The sequence below is a fragment of the Dreissena polymorpha genome, chromosome 16 (assembly GCF_020536995.1).
Source record: "Dreissena polymorpha isolate Duluth1 chromosome 16, UMN_Dpol_1.0, whole genome shotgun sequence".
Taxonomy (NCBI): domain Eukaryota; kingdom Metazoa; phylum Mollusca; class Bivalvia; order Myida; family Dreissenidae; genus Dreissena; species Dreissena polymorpha.
In genome coordinates this window covers 41,998,885-42,019,451 of record NC_068370.1, presented here as the reverse complement: position 1 = coordinate 42,019,451, position 20,567 = coordinate 41,998,885, and the positions used below count along the sequence as shown (strand labels likewise).

The 20,567-nt window shown below is 36.6% G+C and overlaps 1 protein-coding gene across 1 annotated transcript in view; it reads right to left on the bottom strand.

Annotated features, from left to right (window-relative positions):
• LOC127861902 (nuclear pore complex protein Nup107-like) overlaps window positions 1–18,872 on the bottom strand; it is a 50,270-nt gene extending 31,398 nt beyond the window's left edge. The window contains exons 1-10 of the mRNA XM_052400624.1: window positions 18,714–18,872; window positions 16,794–16,840; window positions 14,974–15,089; window positions 13,555–13,638; window positions 13,048–13,148; window positions 8,810–8,875; window positions 7,272–7,338; window positions 6,187–6,343; window positions 3,386–3,536; window positions 146–217 (exon numbers count right to left, since the gene is read on the bottom strand). Of these exons, the coding sequence (XP_052256584.1) occupies window positions 146–217; window positions 3,386–3,536; window positions 6,187–6,343; window positions 7,272–7,338; window positions 8,810–8,875; window positions 13,048–13,148; window positions 13,555–13,638; window positions 14,974–15,089; window positions 16,794–16,840; window positions 18,714–18,716 (864 nt within the window). The 5' untranslated portion in view covers window positions 18,717–18,872. The remainder of the gene's footprint in view (window positions 1–145; window positions 218–3,385; window positions 3,537–6,186; window positions 6,344–7,271; window positions 7,339–8,809; window positions 8,876–13,047; window positions 13,149–13,554; window positions 13,639–14,973; window positions 15,090–16,793; window positions 16,841–18,713) is intronic.
• Window positions 18,873–20,567: the final 1,695 nt, after the last annotated feature.

Here is a 20,567-nt window from a genome sequence, read left to right as displayed (position 1 = left end):
ATGTTAATGTTTTCGGACGGACGCACAGACAGACAGACGGACTGACAGTTCAACTGCTATATGCAATCCTACCGGGGGCATAAAAGCCTTAGTACCAAGAACCCATTGATAAAGCATTCCATTTGAATATCAATGCCCAGCCTACCTGTGCTTCCCGTACACTCTGGTCCTTGTCCAGCAGATCATTGGCTATCCTTGCATCACTCTGGTGGACACCCTGGAACAGTCACCCACAGATGAGTATATAGAAGTGTTTGGTTGCTATATAGACACAAACACAAACACATGGATGTCCAAGACGTATACAACAAGAGCTGTCAGAGGACAGCGCGCTCGACTATTCGAGTGCTTAACAGTATAACGTACGCCATCATGGGGAGACTGTTCATTTTCAATAATTTATTAGACGATCTTTCAAAAATAAAACAAGAGTGCCAAACTGTCACAAGATACGCCTGTTCGAAGGTTTTGGACACCATGCTCAATGCTTAAAATGCACTAAGTGACCTCCAGACCTAGTTATTGACCTGGCATGACCCATATTTGAACTTGACCAAGATATCATTTAGATGTAACTTCTGCCCAAATTAGGTGAAGATCAGCTGAAAACTACTTCAATTTGAGAGCGGACACCATTTTAAATGCTTGAAATGCACTAAGTAACCTCGTGACCTAGTTTTTGACCCGGCATGACCCATATTTGAACTTGACCTACATATCACCTAGAAACAACTTCTGACCAAATTTGGTGAAGATCGGGTGAAAACTACTTCAATTAAAGAGCGGACACCATGCTTAATCCTTGAAATGCACTAAGTGACCCGTGACCTAGTTTTTGACCCGGCATGACCCATATTCGAACTTGACCTAGATATTGTCTAGACACAACATCTGACCAAGTTTGGTGAAGATCGGATGAAAACTATTTGAATTACAGAGCGGACACTGCTGTGGACGCCGCCCGCCCGCCAAGGGTGAAACTATAATACGTCCCGTTTTTAAAAACGGGCGTATAAAAAGGAAAAAAAAGTTGTTTTTTTTTTGGGGGGGGGGGGGGTTGAGAGGGGGTATAATAGTCATTTATTAGACAATCTTTCAAAAATAAAAAAAGGAAAACAAAAAAAATTGGGGGGAGGGTAGGGGGGATTGGGGGGGGGAGAGGGGGTGAGGGGGGTATAATGTGGGGGGGGGTGTAATTTATTAGATGATGTTAAAAAAAAATGAGGGGGGGGAGGTTGGGGGGAGGGGGTAGGGGGTGAGAGGGGGGGTATAATGTGGGGTGTGATAATTTATTAGATGTGGTTTAAAAAACTGAGGAGCTGCGCCATGAGCGCATGATACGCCCGTCGTTCGCCAATGAAGTAGTAAGGTAATAAATAACCCTTTGAATCATTTTTTTACTTCAGTTTATTTGTATTTGAATACATGGTTTATTTTATAAGTACATGAGCATGGAGCCCCGTCTCCTTGACATTCATACCATATCTTTTTTTGAGTATATGTATGCATTTCTTTAGAGGATATGGAGTTGAAGTAAACCTGTTATAGATATTTTGACCAATAATAAAAGAGAAATGTAGATGGGTAAGTGGTAGTGTACAATTGGAATAGAAAAAAGCTCACCTTGTTCAATTTTTCAGGGATACTAAAAAAAAAAAAAAAAAAATCCATCGAAGGATATTTGAGCTACAGTAGGACATTCAATGAAATCACGAAATTTTGACGAACAAAGTCCCATAACTCTGGAACGACAATTCAGAATTCCGTCAAAAACGAAAGGGGATCAGGGTTTATCAATATTAAGATTGTGTTAAAATTTGAAGAAAATCTGTCAAAGGATATTTGACGTAGCGTACGACATTAACAGACGGTCGGACGGACGGCTACGGTAGGACATTCAATGAAATCACGAAATTTTGACGAACAAAGTCCCATAACTCTGGAACGACAATTCAGAATTCCGTCAAAAACGAAAGGGGATCAGGGTTTATCAATATTAAGATTGTGTTGAAATTTGAAAAAAATCCATCGAAGGATATTTGAGCTACAGTAGGACATTCAATGAAATCACGAAATTTTGACGAACAAAGTCCCATAACTCTGGAACGACAATTCAGAATTCCGTCAAAAACGAAAGGGGATCAGGGTTTATCAATATTAAGATTGTGTTAAAATTTGAAGAAAATCTGTCAAAGGATATTTGACGTAGCGTACGACATTAACAGACGGACGGACAGACGGACGGACGGACAGACGGACGGACGGACAGACGCGGGGTATACCATAATACGTCCCGTCATAGACGGGCGTATAAAAATTGGGGGGGGGGGTTGGGGGGGGGGAGGGATTCTGGGTAGGGGCGTGGGGTATTGTTTGGGTGGCATCCATTGTGGTATTCAGTGTTGTTTTGTCAAAGTAATTATAAAATGTGATCATAAATAAAGAAGTTATGACAATTTAAGCAAAATGTTCAATTATCTAAGTGTAAAAGGGGCCATAAATATGTCAAAATGCTTGATACAGTGGTCGCTCTTGTTTATAGGTTGGGGTCATGTTGGTAAACAAGTATGCAAAATATAAAAGCAATATTTCAAAGGATATAGGAAATATTTGGGGTAGTATGCTAAGTTTAACATAGATTTATCAATAATATGCATATTCTAAGTATAAAAGGGGCAATAATTCTATCAAAATGCTTGATACAGTTGTATACTTTTGTTTATAGGTTGGGGTCATGATGGTTAACAAGTATGCAAAATATGAAAGCAATGTGTCAAGGGACATTGAAAATATTTGGGGTAGTACGCAATCTTTAACATTTGCACGGAAACGCCGACGCCGGGGTGAGTAGGATAGCTCCACTATATATATTTCATATATAATAGTCAAGCTAAAAATGTGACATTTTTATATCTTTTGTTCAGAAAATTAAACAAATTACACCAATTTTGTGAATATGGCTTTTATAAGACAGTGAGCAATCAACTAAGTTTTTTTAATTTAATAATGGCATTTTTAAGTTTTGTTCTTATGCATAGAGATATACTTGATAACTGTAAAAGTGAAATCCACACTTTTTCGTGTAGAAGGAAATCCCCAAAAATTATCAAATACTCTTTAATATGAAAAATATCTTGAATGCATTATTTTTTCTATTGGCCTAGATGGTAGCCTCAAGTTTGATCAAACCAATCAGGGAGTGGCTCTTTAACGAAAATTTCATGTAAACTTAGAGAAATCTGATGTCTTCCCAATCGTTGCCATTCTTGATGATTTGTCTTACGCATTAAGTGTGCAACATAAATTGCAAAGAGACCAGATTTTTTTGCAACATTTGTGAACATTTTGCAATTTTGCAGCCTTGGCAGAAAACTGATTATCTCACCTGTACGACAGTAGGTTCCTCCTTCATCTCATCCATCATAAATTCTTCTTTCATTGCAGTCTCCTGCCGATCTTTGAACAGATTCTTGATGAGTTTCCAAGTGCATTCCTCATCACTAAGCTGTTGCAACACGTTGAAAGTCCGTGTGAATCTTGAACACAATTACAGAAATCAATTACATTGACCATGTTTAATAAGTCATTGTTTACACTCGAGCTAAAGTTCTCACGTCGATATTGCTGTGCCAATATGATCTCCCTGCCCTGCTTGCCCATTGAATAATCTCTAATTAATTTTCGCCCTTTATACATATACAAAGTTTATCACATGATACATGCTATTTTGAATATATGCTTGCATTTAAGTAAAGTGGTACTTAATTTACATTTAATGTGTTTCAATCATAAATTTCTTATATGTACATGATTGGTGCATTGAATGATAATCTTCAAAATGAAAACAAAGACTCCAATTAATTTTTTTGGTCAACTGATAAAAAAATTGTAATTTAATTTTAATTTCTTCTATCCGACTCATTTGCTTTGGAATATGTTCCAATGAAAATAATTCAAGAGACTTACCATAGAAATTGAAAGTATGACTGCATATGTCAATATTTTTATTTTAAGACTAGAAGATAAAAGATTGTCACGTTCATCTTGAAGCCACCATGCTTTGATTTGATCATATCAAGGTGGCAACTAATTTAATTTGTGTTTTATGTGTTTGTTGCTGTTTGCCCGATTCATAATGGTGTGTCAGAAAGTTGGTCAATTGATCAACTGATAGGAAAAAAAAAGAAAAGGGTGCAATAACAAGAGCTTTGTCACAGACGTGACGAATACCCCCACATGCCGCATGGGCACAGAATATTTTGCATGTTGTCTTCACAAAAAACAGCAGACACCATGCTCAATGTTTCAAATGCACTAAGTGACCTCCTGACCTAGTTTTTGACCCAGCATGACCCATATTTAAACTTGACCTAGACATCATCTAGATACAACTTCTGACCAAGTTTGGTGAAGATCGGATGAAAACTACTTGAATTAGAGAGCGGACACCATGCTCAATGTTTAAAACGCGCTAAGTGACCCTGTGACCTTGTTTTTGACCCAGCATGACCCATATTCGAACTTGACCTAGACATCATCTAGATACAACATATGACCAAGTTTGGTGAAGATCGGTGAAAACAACTTGAATTAGAGAGCGGACACTTAATACGGACCAACAGACAGACCGACAGACAAGCTCACTCCTATATACCCCCCTAAACTTCGTTTGTGGGGGCATAATAAGATTTCTCCATCTAGTTTACTTTAAGCTTTACATTGTTTAGTTTTTTAAGTGACCAAACATACACAAAGCTTTTCCCATCAGTAGTTGCAACTCCTTATTATTATTACATTAATTTTAATTAATCCAAGAAGAGTGCCAATTCATCACAAAATATGCCTGTTTAAAGGTCCAGGTAACATAAATCTCAGAAAGATTTTATTTTTTTGAAAATATGTCACAGAAAATAATGGAGACAAAAATAAACATGGCAATGCCATGAAACCAGGTATTTGATCTTTAACATATTAATCTCATATAATTACAATAATTGTGGAAATCTACTTAGGTCAACAGGTAAGCTACCTACACAGAAAATGTCAGTGAAATACTGCCATCCAAATTCAAGTTCTTGAGGGAAAATAAGTTTTTTATTTTAAGTAATAGTGACCTCAACCTTGATCCAACTTACTGACCAAAAAAGCAATGCCAAGTTAGGTCTGCATGTTGTAAGCCACCACAGCGCATAATTTCAACACAATTTCATTCTTACGCTTAAGTTTTCAAGTGAAAAATATTTTCCTATTCATAGTAACACTGACCTTAACCTGTTCATTTTCAAGCACAATACCTCAATCCAATCTAAATTAATTAAGCAGGAACTTATTTCAATCTTAAGAATCATTGACTGTGATCTTTTTCAAAATTACTCATATACATTCCGAAACTAGGTCTACACGAAGGCTACACATGTACACAATATCAGTGCAATACATGCCTTCAAAATCAAGTTAAAATCATTAATAGTGCTTCCATTTTTGAAATAGTGACCTTGACCTTAACCTGACAGGCCACAAATGAAATCCCAAAGTAGGTATGCAGGTAAGCTACATTCACACTTATTTTCCAAGTAACGCCATGTTAAAAACTAAAGTTATTGATTTCAGACCGTTTTCCTTTTTTTAATTAAATTAAGTGCTGTGAACCAAACTAAAGTTATTGAGTTGAAACTGTTTTCTATTTTGTATAACAGTGACCTTTCCATTTTGAATAACAGTGACCTTGACCTTAAACATAATTAGATAAATGATGATTCAAACTCTGTATTATTCTCCTGGACGCCCAACCCTGCCAGCTTGTCGAAGATGTTACCATAATACTCCTTTATTTTTAAACTTTAGTAACCTGTTAAAAGATAACAAGCATTACCAAGAGCTCTTTGTACTACCAAAAAAAAACTCCATTTGCTCTTTTTAAAATGAAAAAGTTTAAAAACTAAATATGCAATATAAATTGATCAATACAAATAGGAAAGCTTTACATGCTGTCATAATCATTTTGGCCCCAAAGAAGTATTAATCTTTGGTTAAACTAAAACTTACAGCTTTCTAAGATACTTTATAGCCTTTTGCTTAATCTCTGTAGGGCATTGAGCACAATTGCCTCAACCAGCACATATCTTGGGATAAAGTCAATAAAGTTTCTCTATTTACAAAAAAAATTAATAAAAAAATACTGCTTACTTTTCTTCCTGCCTTGAGGCATGGCGGACCAGCTTTTTTAGCAGAACTACTTGGTCTTGGCACAACTTTTCATACCCTTCCACCAAAGTAAATAGTTCCCCTTCTGATGGGTGATCCCTCAAACATTGAAGAAAATCCATGTAAAGGTCTTTCGATGCTGTTTAACAAAAAAATTACAAGGATATCAGTAAACTTTTTTTTTTTCCGAGATGCATACTCATTATCCAAACCAAAGTTTTAATGTCTTTTGTTTGATCCTTGCTTATTCGCTATCTAACAATCCAAATTTGTGAAAGTGATAAGCCCCGCCATATAAAGTTTGTTTATGAATTAATAAACTTTCCAAGCTTGCAATTTAAAACTCTGTACACAAAAGAGGTTTAATAAAACCTATAAAAGCACTTTTAAAAACAAGAAATGTGTTTGTCAGAAACACTATGCCCCTTCTGCGCCGCTTTGAATTTGTTAAAAAAAAAATACCTTTGACCTTGAAGGATGACCTTGACCTTTCACCACTCAAATTGTGCGGCATGTGTTTGTCATAAACACTGTCCCCTTCTGCGCTGCTTTGATTTTATTTATTTTTTGACCTTTGACCTTGAAGGATGACCTTGACCTTTCACCACTCAAAGTGTGCGGCTCCATGAGATACACATGCATGCCAAATATCAAGATGCTATCTTCGATATTGCAAAAGTATTCATAAAATGAGTGATTCTGGCCACATATATTTGACCTCTGACCTTGAAGGATCACCTTGACCTTTCACCACTCAAAATGTGCAGCTCTATGAGATACACATGCATACCAAATATCAAGTTGCTATCTTGAATATTGAAAAAGTCATTGCAAATGTTAAAGTTGGAGCAAACAGACCAACAGACAGACAGGGCAAAAAGACTATGTCTCCCACTATAATGGGTGGGGGACATAAAAAACCTCCGCCTTAAACAATCCTAAATGATGAAGCATTTTTTTTTACAAATAACAAAAGATGCTATTAAAATGTGGAGTGGTGTAACTAAAAGATAGTGTATAATAACAATCATTGTCAAGGTGCAACCCATGTTGCTATGGTGACCTACACGAGACCCCTGGGTCCTCCTCCAGTAGCAGTCCTACGTTGGTTGTTGTCACCTCATCTCCCTCCATCTATGAGATAATGAATACAAACAGTTTTTACTTGCATGTTTTACCAATAAAACCATGGAGAAACATCATTGATATGTACTGAGCTTGAAAAAGCATGGTGACTAAAAAATATAAAATATTTTAACATTGAAGTTATGAGCATTTTTCGAAACTTTAAAGCAGATTTCGAAACCTAAACGCAGACCCTAAGTTCAAGGTCAAGGTCACAGGGGTGAACATTTTAATGCGTATGGAAAGGCCTCGTTCATATACACATGCATACCAAATATGAAGGTTATATCTCAAGAGACATAGAAGTTATGAGCATTTTTCGAAACTTAAACGCAGATTTCTAAACCTAAACGCTGACCCTAAGTTCAAGGTCAAGGTCACAGGGGTGAAAATTTTTGTGCGTATGGAAAGGCCTCGTCCATATACACATGCATACCAAATATGAAGGTTATATCTCAAGGGACATAGAAGTTATGAGCATTTTTCGAAACTTAAACGCAGATTTCGAAACCTAAACGCGGACCCTAAGTTCAAGGTCAAGGTCACAGGGTGAAAATTTGTGTGCGTATGGAAAGGCCTCGTACATATACACATGCATACCAAATATGAAGGTTATATCTCAAGGGACATAAAAGTTATGAGCATTTTTCGAAACTTAAACGCAGATTTCGAAACCTAAACGCGGACCCTTAGTTCAAGGTCAAGGTCACAGGGGTGAACATTTTTGTGCATATGGAAAGGCCTCGTCCATATACACATGCATACCAAATATGAAGGTTATATCTCAAGGGACATAGAAGTTATGAGCACTTTTGGAAACTTAAACGCAGATTTCGAAACCTATACGCGGACCCTAAGTTCAAGGTTTAGGTCACAGGGGTGAAATTTTGTGTGCGTATGGAAAGGCCTCATCCATATACACATGCATACCAAATATGAAGGTTATATCTCAAGGGACATAGAAGTTATGAGCATTTTTTCGAAACTTAAACGCAGATTTCGAAACCTAAACGCAGACCCTAAGTTCAAGGTCCAGATCACAGGGGTGAACATTTTTGTGCGTATGGAAAGGCCTCGTCCATATACACATGCATTCCAAATATGAAGGTTATATCTCAAGGGACATAGAAGTTATGAGCATTTTTCGAAACCTAAACGCAAAGTGTGACGGAAAGACAGACTGACAGACAGACGGACAAACAGACAGACGGTCGGACAGTCCGATCACTATATGCCCACTTTTCTTCGAAAGGGGGCAAAAAGAGACAATGTCACCCTGGTCATCCCACCAAAATGTGGCAAGTTTAAAGATCCATTGTTTATATTTGGTTTGACTGTATACTTAAAGTATATGTAATAAACTTTGTTAATACTAACAACAGAAATAGCATTACACCAGTAAACAAGAAATAACTTGCTACAATTCAAAAAGCATCAAAACATTAGTAAGTAATTATACTAATATGAGTTTCCACATTACCTCTATGACTGGGGCCATTCCAGACAGGTTGCGGAAGGGACTGGACATGCTTTCCTCTTGCATGGACTGAAATGATACAATTATTGAAAGTCACAAAACCGCTGTTTGAGCCCCCTTTAGGAAAACTGGGCTTAGGTAAGTGTCCTCACAGATAAGCTGGTGCACTATACACAGGCTAATCGGGGACAACTGATTCAGTTTGTATAGTGTTTTTTTAAGAAAGTATTTTTGCTAAAATCCAGTTTAGACAGAAAGTGTCCTTTTTTAAATTATCAAATGCCCACTAGAAAACAGCCCCCCTCATTGTTAGGGGGGGGGGGGGGTCCTGAGATTATCTGATCAAAATCATGTCTTATGAAAAAATATATATACTGAAAGAACAAGAGTTGGCATCTGTGGCCAAAGTGTTTGTTTCACATTCCATCATGGTCTGTAGTCACTACCTTTCCATTTCGTTGATGTTTTTCAAAAACGGCACAAGTCATCTTTTATAATTTCAATGATCCGCAAAATTCAAGTTAAGTTTTGCCAGATGTTTTACTGTTTATCATAACATATGCAATTTATTAATTGATTACAATTGTGTGTTTGTCATGAAATACTTGCCCGTTTAAAATCATTGAATGCAAATCTACTTTTATAATTTGCTCTGTTTAAAATACACAAACTTCCTGTCTCAACTGGTAGTTAACTCAAATACAATAACTGTCCAGCATGTTGGTACATTATCAATATCATGCATTCTGATTGGATATCATATCAAGTATTTGTGCAGAAAATGGGTCATGAAAATGCTATTTCAATAATGAAATCAGAAACAAGGAAGAAATTTGTGAGACCATGACCATGGCCGTTGGGACTTGCCTCACTGCTTGATAACAATGAACAAATACATGAGGGATTTGAAAATCCTTTGATCTATTGTTGTTAAGGGTCTTGCATGTAACTCAATCAAAGATGATTGAGAACAACAGTGGTAAGTTTTATGGATGGCTCCTATGTTGTTGGAGATAAACCTCAAGACAGAAATATCCTACATAAAAGGGGTATTTTAGTAAAAAATGGGCAAATAACTCTGTTATTGTTTAAGTGCTAGTGTGGCAATTTGATTTGCCTCATCCTCTAATCCAAACATACACTCATACCAAGATTCAATGAAATCTGCCAAAGAAGTTTCAAAATGTGGCTCCAAACACAAACAAGATATGTGTTTGTCAGAAACACTATGTCCCCTTCTGCGCCGCTTTAAAGCTATATATTTGACCTTTGACCTTGAAGGATGACCTTGACCTTTCACCACTCAAAATGTGCAGCTCCATGAGATACACATGCATGCCAAATATGAAGTTGCTATCTTCAATATTGCAAAAGTTATGTCAAAATGTTAAAGTTGGAGCAAACAAACACACAAACCAACCAACTAACATACAGGGCAAAAACAATATGCCCCACAATATAGTGGTGGGGGACATAAAAAGCATGGCAACTTATTAAAAATGTGTTTGTCAGAAACACTATGTCCCCTTCTGCGCCGCTTTGAATTTTTTTTTTTTGACCTTTGACCTTGAAGGACGACCTTTACCTTTTACCAGTCAAAATGTGCGGCTCCATGAGATACACATGCATGCCAAATATCAAGTTTGTATCTTCAATATTGCCAAAGTATTCATAAAATGAGCGATTTTGGCCACATATACTTGACCTCTGACCTTGAAGGATGACCTTGACCTTTCACCACTCAAAATGTGCGGCTCCATGAGATACACATGCATGCCAAATATCAAGTTGGTATCATCAATATTGCCAAAGTATTCATAAAATGAGCGATTTTGGCCACATATATTTGACCTCTGACCTTGAAGTATGACCTTGACCTTTCACCACTCAAAATGTGCAGCTCCATGAGATACACATGCATGCCAAATATCAAGTTGCTATCTTGAATATTGAAAAAGTTATTGCAAATGTTAAAGTTGGAGCAAACAGACCAACAGAGCAACGTACAGACCAACAGACAGGGCAAAAACAATATGTCCCCCACTATAGTGGGTGGGGGACATAATAAAAAGTGCGTATTTACAAAAAAAAAGCGGCATTAACTCTGTTATTTGCAAAATGATTGCAATTTCATTTGAAATGAATCATCCTCTTATCCTTATATAAACTTATTCAGAGTTTCAATGAAGTCAGCCCAAGCAGTTCTGAGACATGGCTCCAGACATTCTGGATGGAAGGTAGGATGGATGGACAAGGGCAAAACAATATCCTTCCACCTATGGCAGAGGATAATCAACCAATGCGAAAGACGTCGGACCTGGGACACACTAAGGTATGGTATTATTCACGAAACTGTTGGACATTGTGTCAGAAAAAAAATAGTAAAATTTGGTTTTATTAACAATGAAGTAAGAATACGCTTAAAAATGCAAACTGGCTTTTTTTGTTTTAATTCAACAGATTATTTAACTTTAAAATAAAACAGATTTTATCAACCAGTCAAACTTGCTATCTTTGCTTGTGACATAACAAACTCCAAGACACATTTTCTTAGAACTAGTCAAATACTGCACATTTTTTCGTGACATAGTTTTTTGGTTGAACTGAATTTTACTGGTTTCAATCCTTGTGATGATAGTAAATCGTACGCATGGAACCACACGACCCTTGCCTGTTCAGTGTCAAGATTTTATGTGACAGTCAGCAGTAGTAGCAGCTGTTTCAACACTTAAATTACTTGTTATGTTTAAAATATAACAAAGCTTTCTTCACTTTTAATTTAATGTTTTACCATATTTATAATAGAACAGGTATATTTAATTTTTATTTTATTGTATTTAGAATTCTTAAAGATGCTAAATGTCATAATAATAAAATAAAATCTATAAGAGCTATTTTCTATTGTTTGGGTTTAGAAGAACAAGGTCCAGCAAAATCTGGTGAGGTCTTGTAAATTTTAAATTACATGTATATCGGACCTTATGGCCAGTAAGATTATTTTGTATTTCGCATGGTTGCAATAACAATGTACATGCAATTACAGTAGACTCTCTGTAAACCGGACGTTCTGGGGACCAGCCTGATTGTCCGGTTTTCAGAGAGTTCCGGTTTACCAAGAGTATGCATATTGCCGAAAAATACATTGTATGCATTGTGTACAAAATCATATAAGAATAAAACAAACCATATACATTTACATGTACCACGTGATAACTGTACTCATGTAAGGTTTATGTTTAAAGCGTTCTTCAAAAAATGTTTTTATTCGATCAATAGCAAAAAAAAAATTCCATACCGACTTGTTTTGATTAATCTCAAAGTGAGTGTGGTGCTTTATACATGTACATACATGACATTTGTCATATAGGCGAGTGAGTTGTGTTCGAGTTCGCTATAAATAGCTCTGAATTAATTAAACCTCAGACAATTTTGACGAATAACGATTTGAGAAGACTTGTAGATTTGAGACTATTAATGCTGAAGATGCGTTTGAAATTAAGAAAAGGCAATGAATGAATTTGCAGACAGATGGATGGATATTTAACGGTCATATTTCTCACAGTTTTATCTGACAAACAAACAAACAACTATTTAAGCGTTAAAAACATGGCTATAAGATCTTTTAAACTACCCGAGAAGATCACAAGAAAGTGATCTTTGATACGGCATGCATTATTTGTGTAATTAAATTGTTTATAATAAGCTTAATAAAACGATCGAGTCAATCACTTTTTGGTGTTACCGTACGACTTTTATAGACATTCACAGTTTGTTTTGCATTATTAAATCGGACTTCTTTAGCGCGGTAACGACTTGACACCTTTATGGTATGTTTAATCCGATTGTCGATGATTGCGCGAGCAAAATGTGTGACACTGCACACGCTGTGCTGACTAGGTACTGTAATTTTCACGCCTTGGGCATCTTGAGAATTTGGCCCGTCCGGTGCACTCAATGTATTTTACGTTGAAAATGACCAAAGTCACGGAGATATCCGTTCGATTTCCGGTTTTGAGAGAGTTCGGTTTATTCAAAGTTTTTTTAACAAAGAAATAGAAGGAGAAAAAACAGGACTGGCCCGACTGTACGGAATTGGGAGAGTTCCGGTATTCAGAGAGTCCTGTATTGGCAGAGTCTACTGTAATTAAATAATTCTGTCAGCCTGGCGTAAGAAAGACTGAAAATAACTTATAACTATTTTGCATTTCTCATCAATTTGTGTGTATCACAGTAGCATTTACCCTGTGAAAGGATCCATCCTTCTTAGGTGTTTTCCTGGCAACGATACCCATTCTAGAAGAGACGTCAAACTTGTTGCCTGGAGCCAGGAGCTTAGGAACATCTGAAAAATATTTCAAGCTTCACCACAACCGACCTCATTATGAGGTCCTTGCTCGGTGAAAACAGGGCTTAATGCCAGGCATAAAGCATCGTCTCAGAATAGCCTGAGCAGATTTTGCACATGCACTAAGCCAAATTTTCCCTAAATGAGGCTCATATAGGTTCCCAGCAACTTCATCAGTGTGTGATACACATGGTTTTGAGTTGGCTGATAGTCTATATTTAAGAAGCAAATTTGTATTCAGTATCTTATTCATATCATGTCCTTAAGATTTTTATATCTGTCAACATTTTTCTTGAAACTGGAAAATAAAGATGTACATTGATTTGTTTACATTTTCAAGAGCTTCTGGAAAGTAAACTCTTTTGATCATTTGAGAAATTCCAATGGCTGCATGCACACTTACATGAGCTGATATTGACTGACCCCCCTGGTGTGCGTAGTGACCGGTTCCCAGCAGAACTGACACTCTCATCTAGAAGCTGTAAGGCTGCAGCATCCAAGTCAAGGTTTTCATACAATCATGTGAGAGGCATTCAGGGTGTTTTGTTATTTCTTTTTTGATCTACTAGTTTTTTTTGCAAATTATGATGACGTAATTGAATAAAATATTAGGTTCAATGGATATAAAATCTATAAATAACAAATTACAACTTATGTCAACCTGGAGTGAACTAAGACAGCAGTTTTAATGTAACATTCAGATCTCCGCAAAATGAATTGATACTTGATGACTGGTAAAACATTATACATAATGAAGTTTCTAGCATATTTCCATGTGTTTAATTTTTTCACCTAATTCTAATAAAAAAGCTTCAGGATAATTATGTTGTAAAGCAACTATCCCAAAATAGTCTAGTGCTCTGCAAAAATTAAAGTGCTGCGATTAAAGTTGATCAACAGAGTGTTTTGACCACATATTTACCCTTAAATTTTTTTAGATAAATAATAACAATTGGCTGAAACATATGACTTCATGTTTACAAACATATTATTAAATATGACCTAATAAATGTGATCTTACTTTTGACCCACAAAACCCAGTTTCAATTTAGTCCAAAATACCATTAGAACCAATGCTCTGGGAATGTTCCATACTAAAAGAGTAAAAATGAGACTTCAAGAGATTTCATAAGAGCATCAAATATTTTGGAACTCTGCAAAGGAAATCATCAGAAGGAGATGCCTGTGGGTAACACGTGAAGCCATTTTTCAGGAATGCTTGTAATTAAGCAATAGAAATTTAACAAATTTGATCTTTTGACTTCTTCAACTTGAGTTCAAGTGTGACCTTGAACTTTGTCTGATATAGCAGCACAGGTCTTTCATGCAATTTCTAATAATGGTGAACAATAGTAATACGCTTTGTAGCGCAGGATTAATAAAATCATTGTTATTTTGCATACAATAGCACAATTCATACCTCAGCTTAGTCTTGCACAAATATCTCCAAAGTAAGTTTGCACGAAATGAAGAGATGGAACCTCTATAACTTCCTATGCCCCCATATAAAACCTAAAGGACAATGAGAAGACTTATAAAATATTATGTGCATCGCTCTTGGAAAACAGGATTTAATGCATGTGAGTAGTTTTGTCTCAGATATGCCTGTGCAGTCTATACAGGCTAATCAGGGACGACACTTTGCACTTACATATTTTTATTAACAGAAAGTATTGTCTTAGCAAACATTCCAGTTTAGGCATAACATGTGTACCTGATTGGCCTGTGCAGACTGCAGATGCTAATCTGGGACAACACTTTAAGCACATGCTTTAAACCCCCTTTTCACAGAGTGAGGCTCATTTCAATCATGAAAGGATACACTTTTGAACATTGACTGCAGTTACTGCACTCTTGCGTCTCAGAGTCTTACTGATCTGGGCCTCTCTCAGTGCGGGGGAACCAGCATCAAGCATTGCCTCTAAGGCCTGTAGACTCCTGCAATGAGCATGAGGTTGCAACTCTCAAACATGAACAGGACACCAGGGGTTTTTCAGCACTGTCTGCGCCTCCGGACAACGGAGGCACTCCCAAAGCAAACGGACCCGATCCCAAACCGAAATTATAAAAAAAAATCCCTATTTACAAAAAAAAAAAAAAATTTTTTTTTTTTTTTTTTTTTAAGAATGAAGTGTCTTATAACTTGTGTGACTAACCAGTGTTTGTTTTGGTAAAAAATATTTGCTATAAGGTTTTGACTGTTCAGTTCTTATCACAGAGTGTAACTGTAACTGAAAAACAAAACTGCAGTAATTGACTTAACGTTGAACATGCCCAATATTGCATCTGTTTACATCAAGTAGACAAAATAACCAAATAAATACAAATTTATTAGTTAAACCACTGAAGTATTTAAGCATGATTAATTCACAATTTTTTCCCAAATGAGCCGTTTCATCGAAGCAAAAATTCCCAAAATGACCAATTTTGTCGATAAAAAATTCCCAATTTGGTCAGACTCCTTTTCCCAAAATAGGCAGAAAACCCCCTGGACACGGTCAACCCTTTACCACTCAGATGTGCATTTTTACCTGTATATAGCCCCCTAGAAACAAAAAATACAAACCTTATTAAATAGCTTCAAGTTTTAAAGGATTCATTTCCAACCTTAAGATTCAGATGAGTAGCAACTGGCATCAAACCTGTACACTCTGCTGGGAGTTTCTTGCGGTTATTCTGTTTATCTGCTGGTTGCATATTGCCATTTTCACTTTCTTCTGAGAGTGATTGGGTTTAGATAATAAAATTGAACAAGGGACAAAATTGTCACAAAACCAGGTTTTCATTGTGAAAAAAAAATCTGATTTTTTTTTTTAAATCTATTTTTAGTCGTGGCGACCTTGACATTGGAGATATTGACGTGATTCTTTCGTGCGACACACCGTCCCATGATGGTGAACAAATGTGCCAAATGATTTTAAAATCTCACAATGAATGACATAGTTATGGCCAGGACAAGCTCATTTATGGCCATTTTTGACCTTTGAACTCAAAGTGTGACCTTGACCTTGGAGATATCAACGTAATTATTTCGCGCGACACACCGTCCAATGATGGTGAACAAATGTGCCAAATGATTTTAAAATCTGACAATGAACGACATAGTTATGGCCCGGACAAGCTTGTTCCGCCCGCCCGCCAGCCCGCCCGCATTCGCCAATCTAATAACCAGTTTTTTCCTTCGGAAAACCTGGTTAAAAAACCTGGTTAAAAAGCATAGTTTGTACAGCTAAATTCTTATTTGTTTCTCTGCCAAATTGAAGGAAATATTGAATATATGTAAAGTACCGGAAAACAGCACTTTTCCAATGAGGAAAAAACTACAAATTTCCAATTGCTGTAAAAATCAAATCCCAATTGAAGGTTTTAACAACATTATTTTTGAATTATTTTTTTATAAATGAAATGCAACATGTAATTAGTTTCCCTTTGCAGCTCTATAGCTTGAACGTAAGTATATATAATATTGACAACGTAAAAACACTCGGCTATCAATTTTAAATTTCAGGAATTTCGCACAATTTTTTTTACAATTGGGCTTGTAAGGGCACTTTTCCCACATGGGCAAAAAAAAATTGCTTATAGAACACAGTTCCGTAGTATTTGCAATGAGTCAATCATTTCTAAAATAAGTTCTCATACCTCCTTCCACGAGTTCTTGTAAGAAATGATTCATCGCTTGACATGTCCTGAAAATATAAAAAGCAAAATTTAATACTTAGGAGTTTGCTATTTATAACATGGAAATTGCATGCTTCAAGCCACGTTCGAGAAAAAGCCATGTTAGCAAAGTATTGTCCTAGATAAGCCTGTCTGCAGTAAAATGACATTTCTCTGGCGGCCATGTTTTTCGAACGACCAGAACCATTTTGGAACTCATCGGGTAAATTTAATGTGTTTTTGAAGTTTATTCATTGCTCTCCTTAATTAGTAACACACGACGTAAGCCAGTGATTTTTTTTGCCCAAAATTACCGCCGATATTTGGCTGCTTCCCAATTGCAAAAAATGACGTTTTTTCCCAAAAATCTGACCAAAATTTCCCAAAAAATGACCAAATTTTCCCAATCAAGCCAATAAGATTACAATGTCATTTAGCGTTAATTTTGTAGAACGAGTGCTGATCGAGCTGGTCGAGTCTTCGCCGAATGACAACTGACTTACGAATGTTCGCAAAAGTAGCCGAATACGATTTTACGTTGCTATCCACACATCTCTCTCTATATTGCGGGAGGATACCGACGATAGTCGATGTATCCCGATTGTTAACGCCTGTTTTTACACACGTCCAAGATGGCAGCAAGCAGACGAGAAGTTTGCGATGAGCAGCGAAAATGTCAGATGAATAACACTCAAATTAACAGCTGATATCACATGGTTATAAGGAGATAATTTAATGTGTGTATCAATTAACGCAAAATACTAGTTTGAGATGAACAACAACAAATATTTATTAGAAATGTTTTACAGTGAATGTGCGTCACGGAAATCTGTGTTGGGGAATTGGAGTTCACAAAGTTAAAGCATTTAAGACAAGAACCGTTCGAAAATGGAAAGCGACAAACATGATTTGATTAATATGTTAGTGGATCTGTGTATATTCAGATTCATATGCATATTCTGCTTTATTATGTTTGTCACGCTGTATAGTTTGGTGAAATAGCATTGAACTGAGGATGTCAATTGTGCAAGATATTAAAAGGTAAACAAATGAAATGTATTATTTTAGCTCCATTTAATACAACATTTACACAGCAAGAACACAAAAGCGTGTTTGTTAGTATTTGTTAATGTTTTCACCATATCATATTTTACTTTAAAAAACATCATAAATTAAATTCATACTCTTAAAGAGAATATGATTAAATCATAATGGTACATGTATATTGAAGAATCTATAGATTATTGCAAGTTTAATATGCATGTGGAAGGATATTAACTAAACGTTGTAAGAAGACATGAAAGCAACACAATATAAAAATGCTGTCAAACATGAACTTAGCAATTTTCATGCTGTTCTTATTATCGTATTTATAATGTTTCCCAATTTCATGGTTTATCGCGATTTTTCCCAATTTCATGGTTTATCGCGCTAATTTTCCCAATCCAAATGCCACAGGCTGTAACAAAAAAAATCACTGTAAGCTTAGTGATGCAGCAGCCCACAAAATCAGTGCGCATAACTGTGATTGTGTTTATGAAGGGGTGCATATGTACTCCCAGAGCCGCAACAGCAAAAATTATCAAAGGCTCTGGGAGTACGTTTACATGGATCAGCAAGCCAACATGATTTGTGTTCAAATGTGTACACAATAAGCGGGATCGCCTAAAAATCTAGATTAAAATTAATTTTTACTTTTTGACAACTACCTCAGCGCACATACTTATCCAAAATCGATACAAGTTGTCCATTCTTTAATCTACATCATGCCTAATTCGAAAGTAAGTGCAGGGACCAAACAGTATAGGTCCCTGATAAGTGGTCTTTATCCGAATTAATCTATCCGAAACATGTGCAAACACATTTAAAATATTGCTGGTCACACGACAAAGGAATACTAACCATTACTGAATGTCGTTATTATTTTTTTACTTGAAATAGCGTTCTATTCATCGACATATTATATCTTCGCTGTTATTGTCTTTCCAAACTTTGTTTTCATCCCGGCGCCAGTTTAGGTGGCCTATCAATATTAATGTGTTGTGATAATCAACGCAATATCATATCCTACTTCCCGTCTTCTCTAACCATGTCGGTCACCTGCACGAAGAGATCTCTATCATAAATGTTGCTGACCCTCCAGTGCTTACTAGTCTCCTTCCAATTGTGATAAACCTGACTATACCTTTGTAACAATATTGTTAATCAATACAAAACTACTATTGAAAGACAATTCGTCTAAACGCAATTACTTACCAAAGATAATAAGAGCAACAAATGGACGGAACCAGATACGTAGATAACGAAATATAACGTGTGAAGTGATAATGTCACTTGCAGCATCCACTTTTCAAATCATGATGACAGAAGCTGGTAAATAGAGTCGTTGAACAGGGCTGAAAGAGTGAAATAGAAACTATGAATACTTTACTCGTTATTCATGTACATGAACTGCTTTTTATCTTCGGAAATCCAGTGACGTTTCTCTACGGTCTGTTAGACTTCGCGTGTTGACAGGAAAAGCGCTTACATGGTAACTTTTTGCTGTGTGGACGACTAAAATGTGGACAATGTTATCATCCGGTGCTCGAGTTTATACATATTTGGTAATATGGGACTCGCTCGGATTGGTGTGGTAAACTGTAATATAAGAAATTCCAAAGGCTGGAACTGACGCGTGGCTTCATATAGTCGAGTGTCTGATTTTTTAATGGAAGTTAGTATTAAGCACATCACACGGTCATCAAGGGGGCTGGCGAACCTTAGTAAGAATATTTTATATAAAGTCTGATATGCGTACAATTGTTCTCTATGTGATGCTGGAAAAAATGCCAAAGAAGTTGCCAATGGCACCCACGGGTCACGTAAGTAATGGTGCAACATGTGATATTCTTGCGATTGTTTTTACTGGTCCGTTTTTGATAATATCAAGAAGCAACGTTTATTGTAAAGAAATATGTCGAAATAAGCCTGTTGAAAAGTGAATAGATGACGAGTGTGCTACTAGAGTTCTGAACGACTTAGAAAGATGGGATACGTCAATTGGCGATACGCACCGACCAATTGACCGCGTAGAAAACAATGTCTTCAAGTAGCTCTGTCGGATGTTGGAAGTCAGAGATACAATGACCAGCGCGCGGGACCTGGCGCGAAAAAGGACAAGTTGAAAGGTTCAACAGATAAATCATGGTTTAAAGCCAGCTTTCCTTATCGGCGAACAGGACAAAAGTGATCTGCATTTGGCACATCTTGCTGCGGCATACAGGTCTCCTCCGCATGAAATCACAAAACTGTTTCTAAACCTCCCAGAATTACGTGGGTATGCCGCAATCCTCATCTATGGCCACGCGAAGTCCCGCCCATGCTTAGAGAAATCAGTCGAATACCTTATGGCAGCATGAAAAGATGTAAAGAGCTCGCGGACGCAGCAAAGAAATATAAGACACATAACTGTCATTTTATCGGTACCAAAAAGCGAAGTGGTGTGATGTCTTTATGAAACCAAGAGAGTTAATGCCAACCAAAAGCTAGAAAGGGCATACTAAAAATGCTGTGATGACAACAAAACTATTCTATATCGGCTTTTCAATCACCCGAACAAGAAATAGCGCCTCCTCTCGAATAGTTCACAGCAACAAGCTGAAGCCATTAAACGTAAATAACCTCGCTTGATGGGTACTATCTGTCCGGAAGAAAAAAATAAAGATGGGAACTCTCTGCCCGGAATAAGAATTTCAGAGAAAAGTACAGTCGATG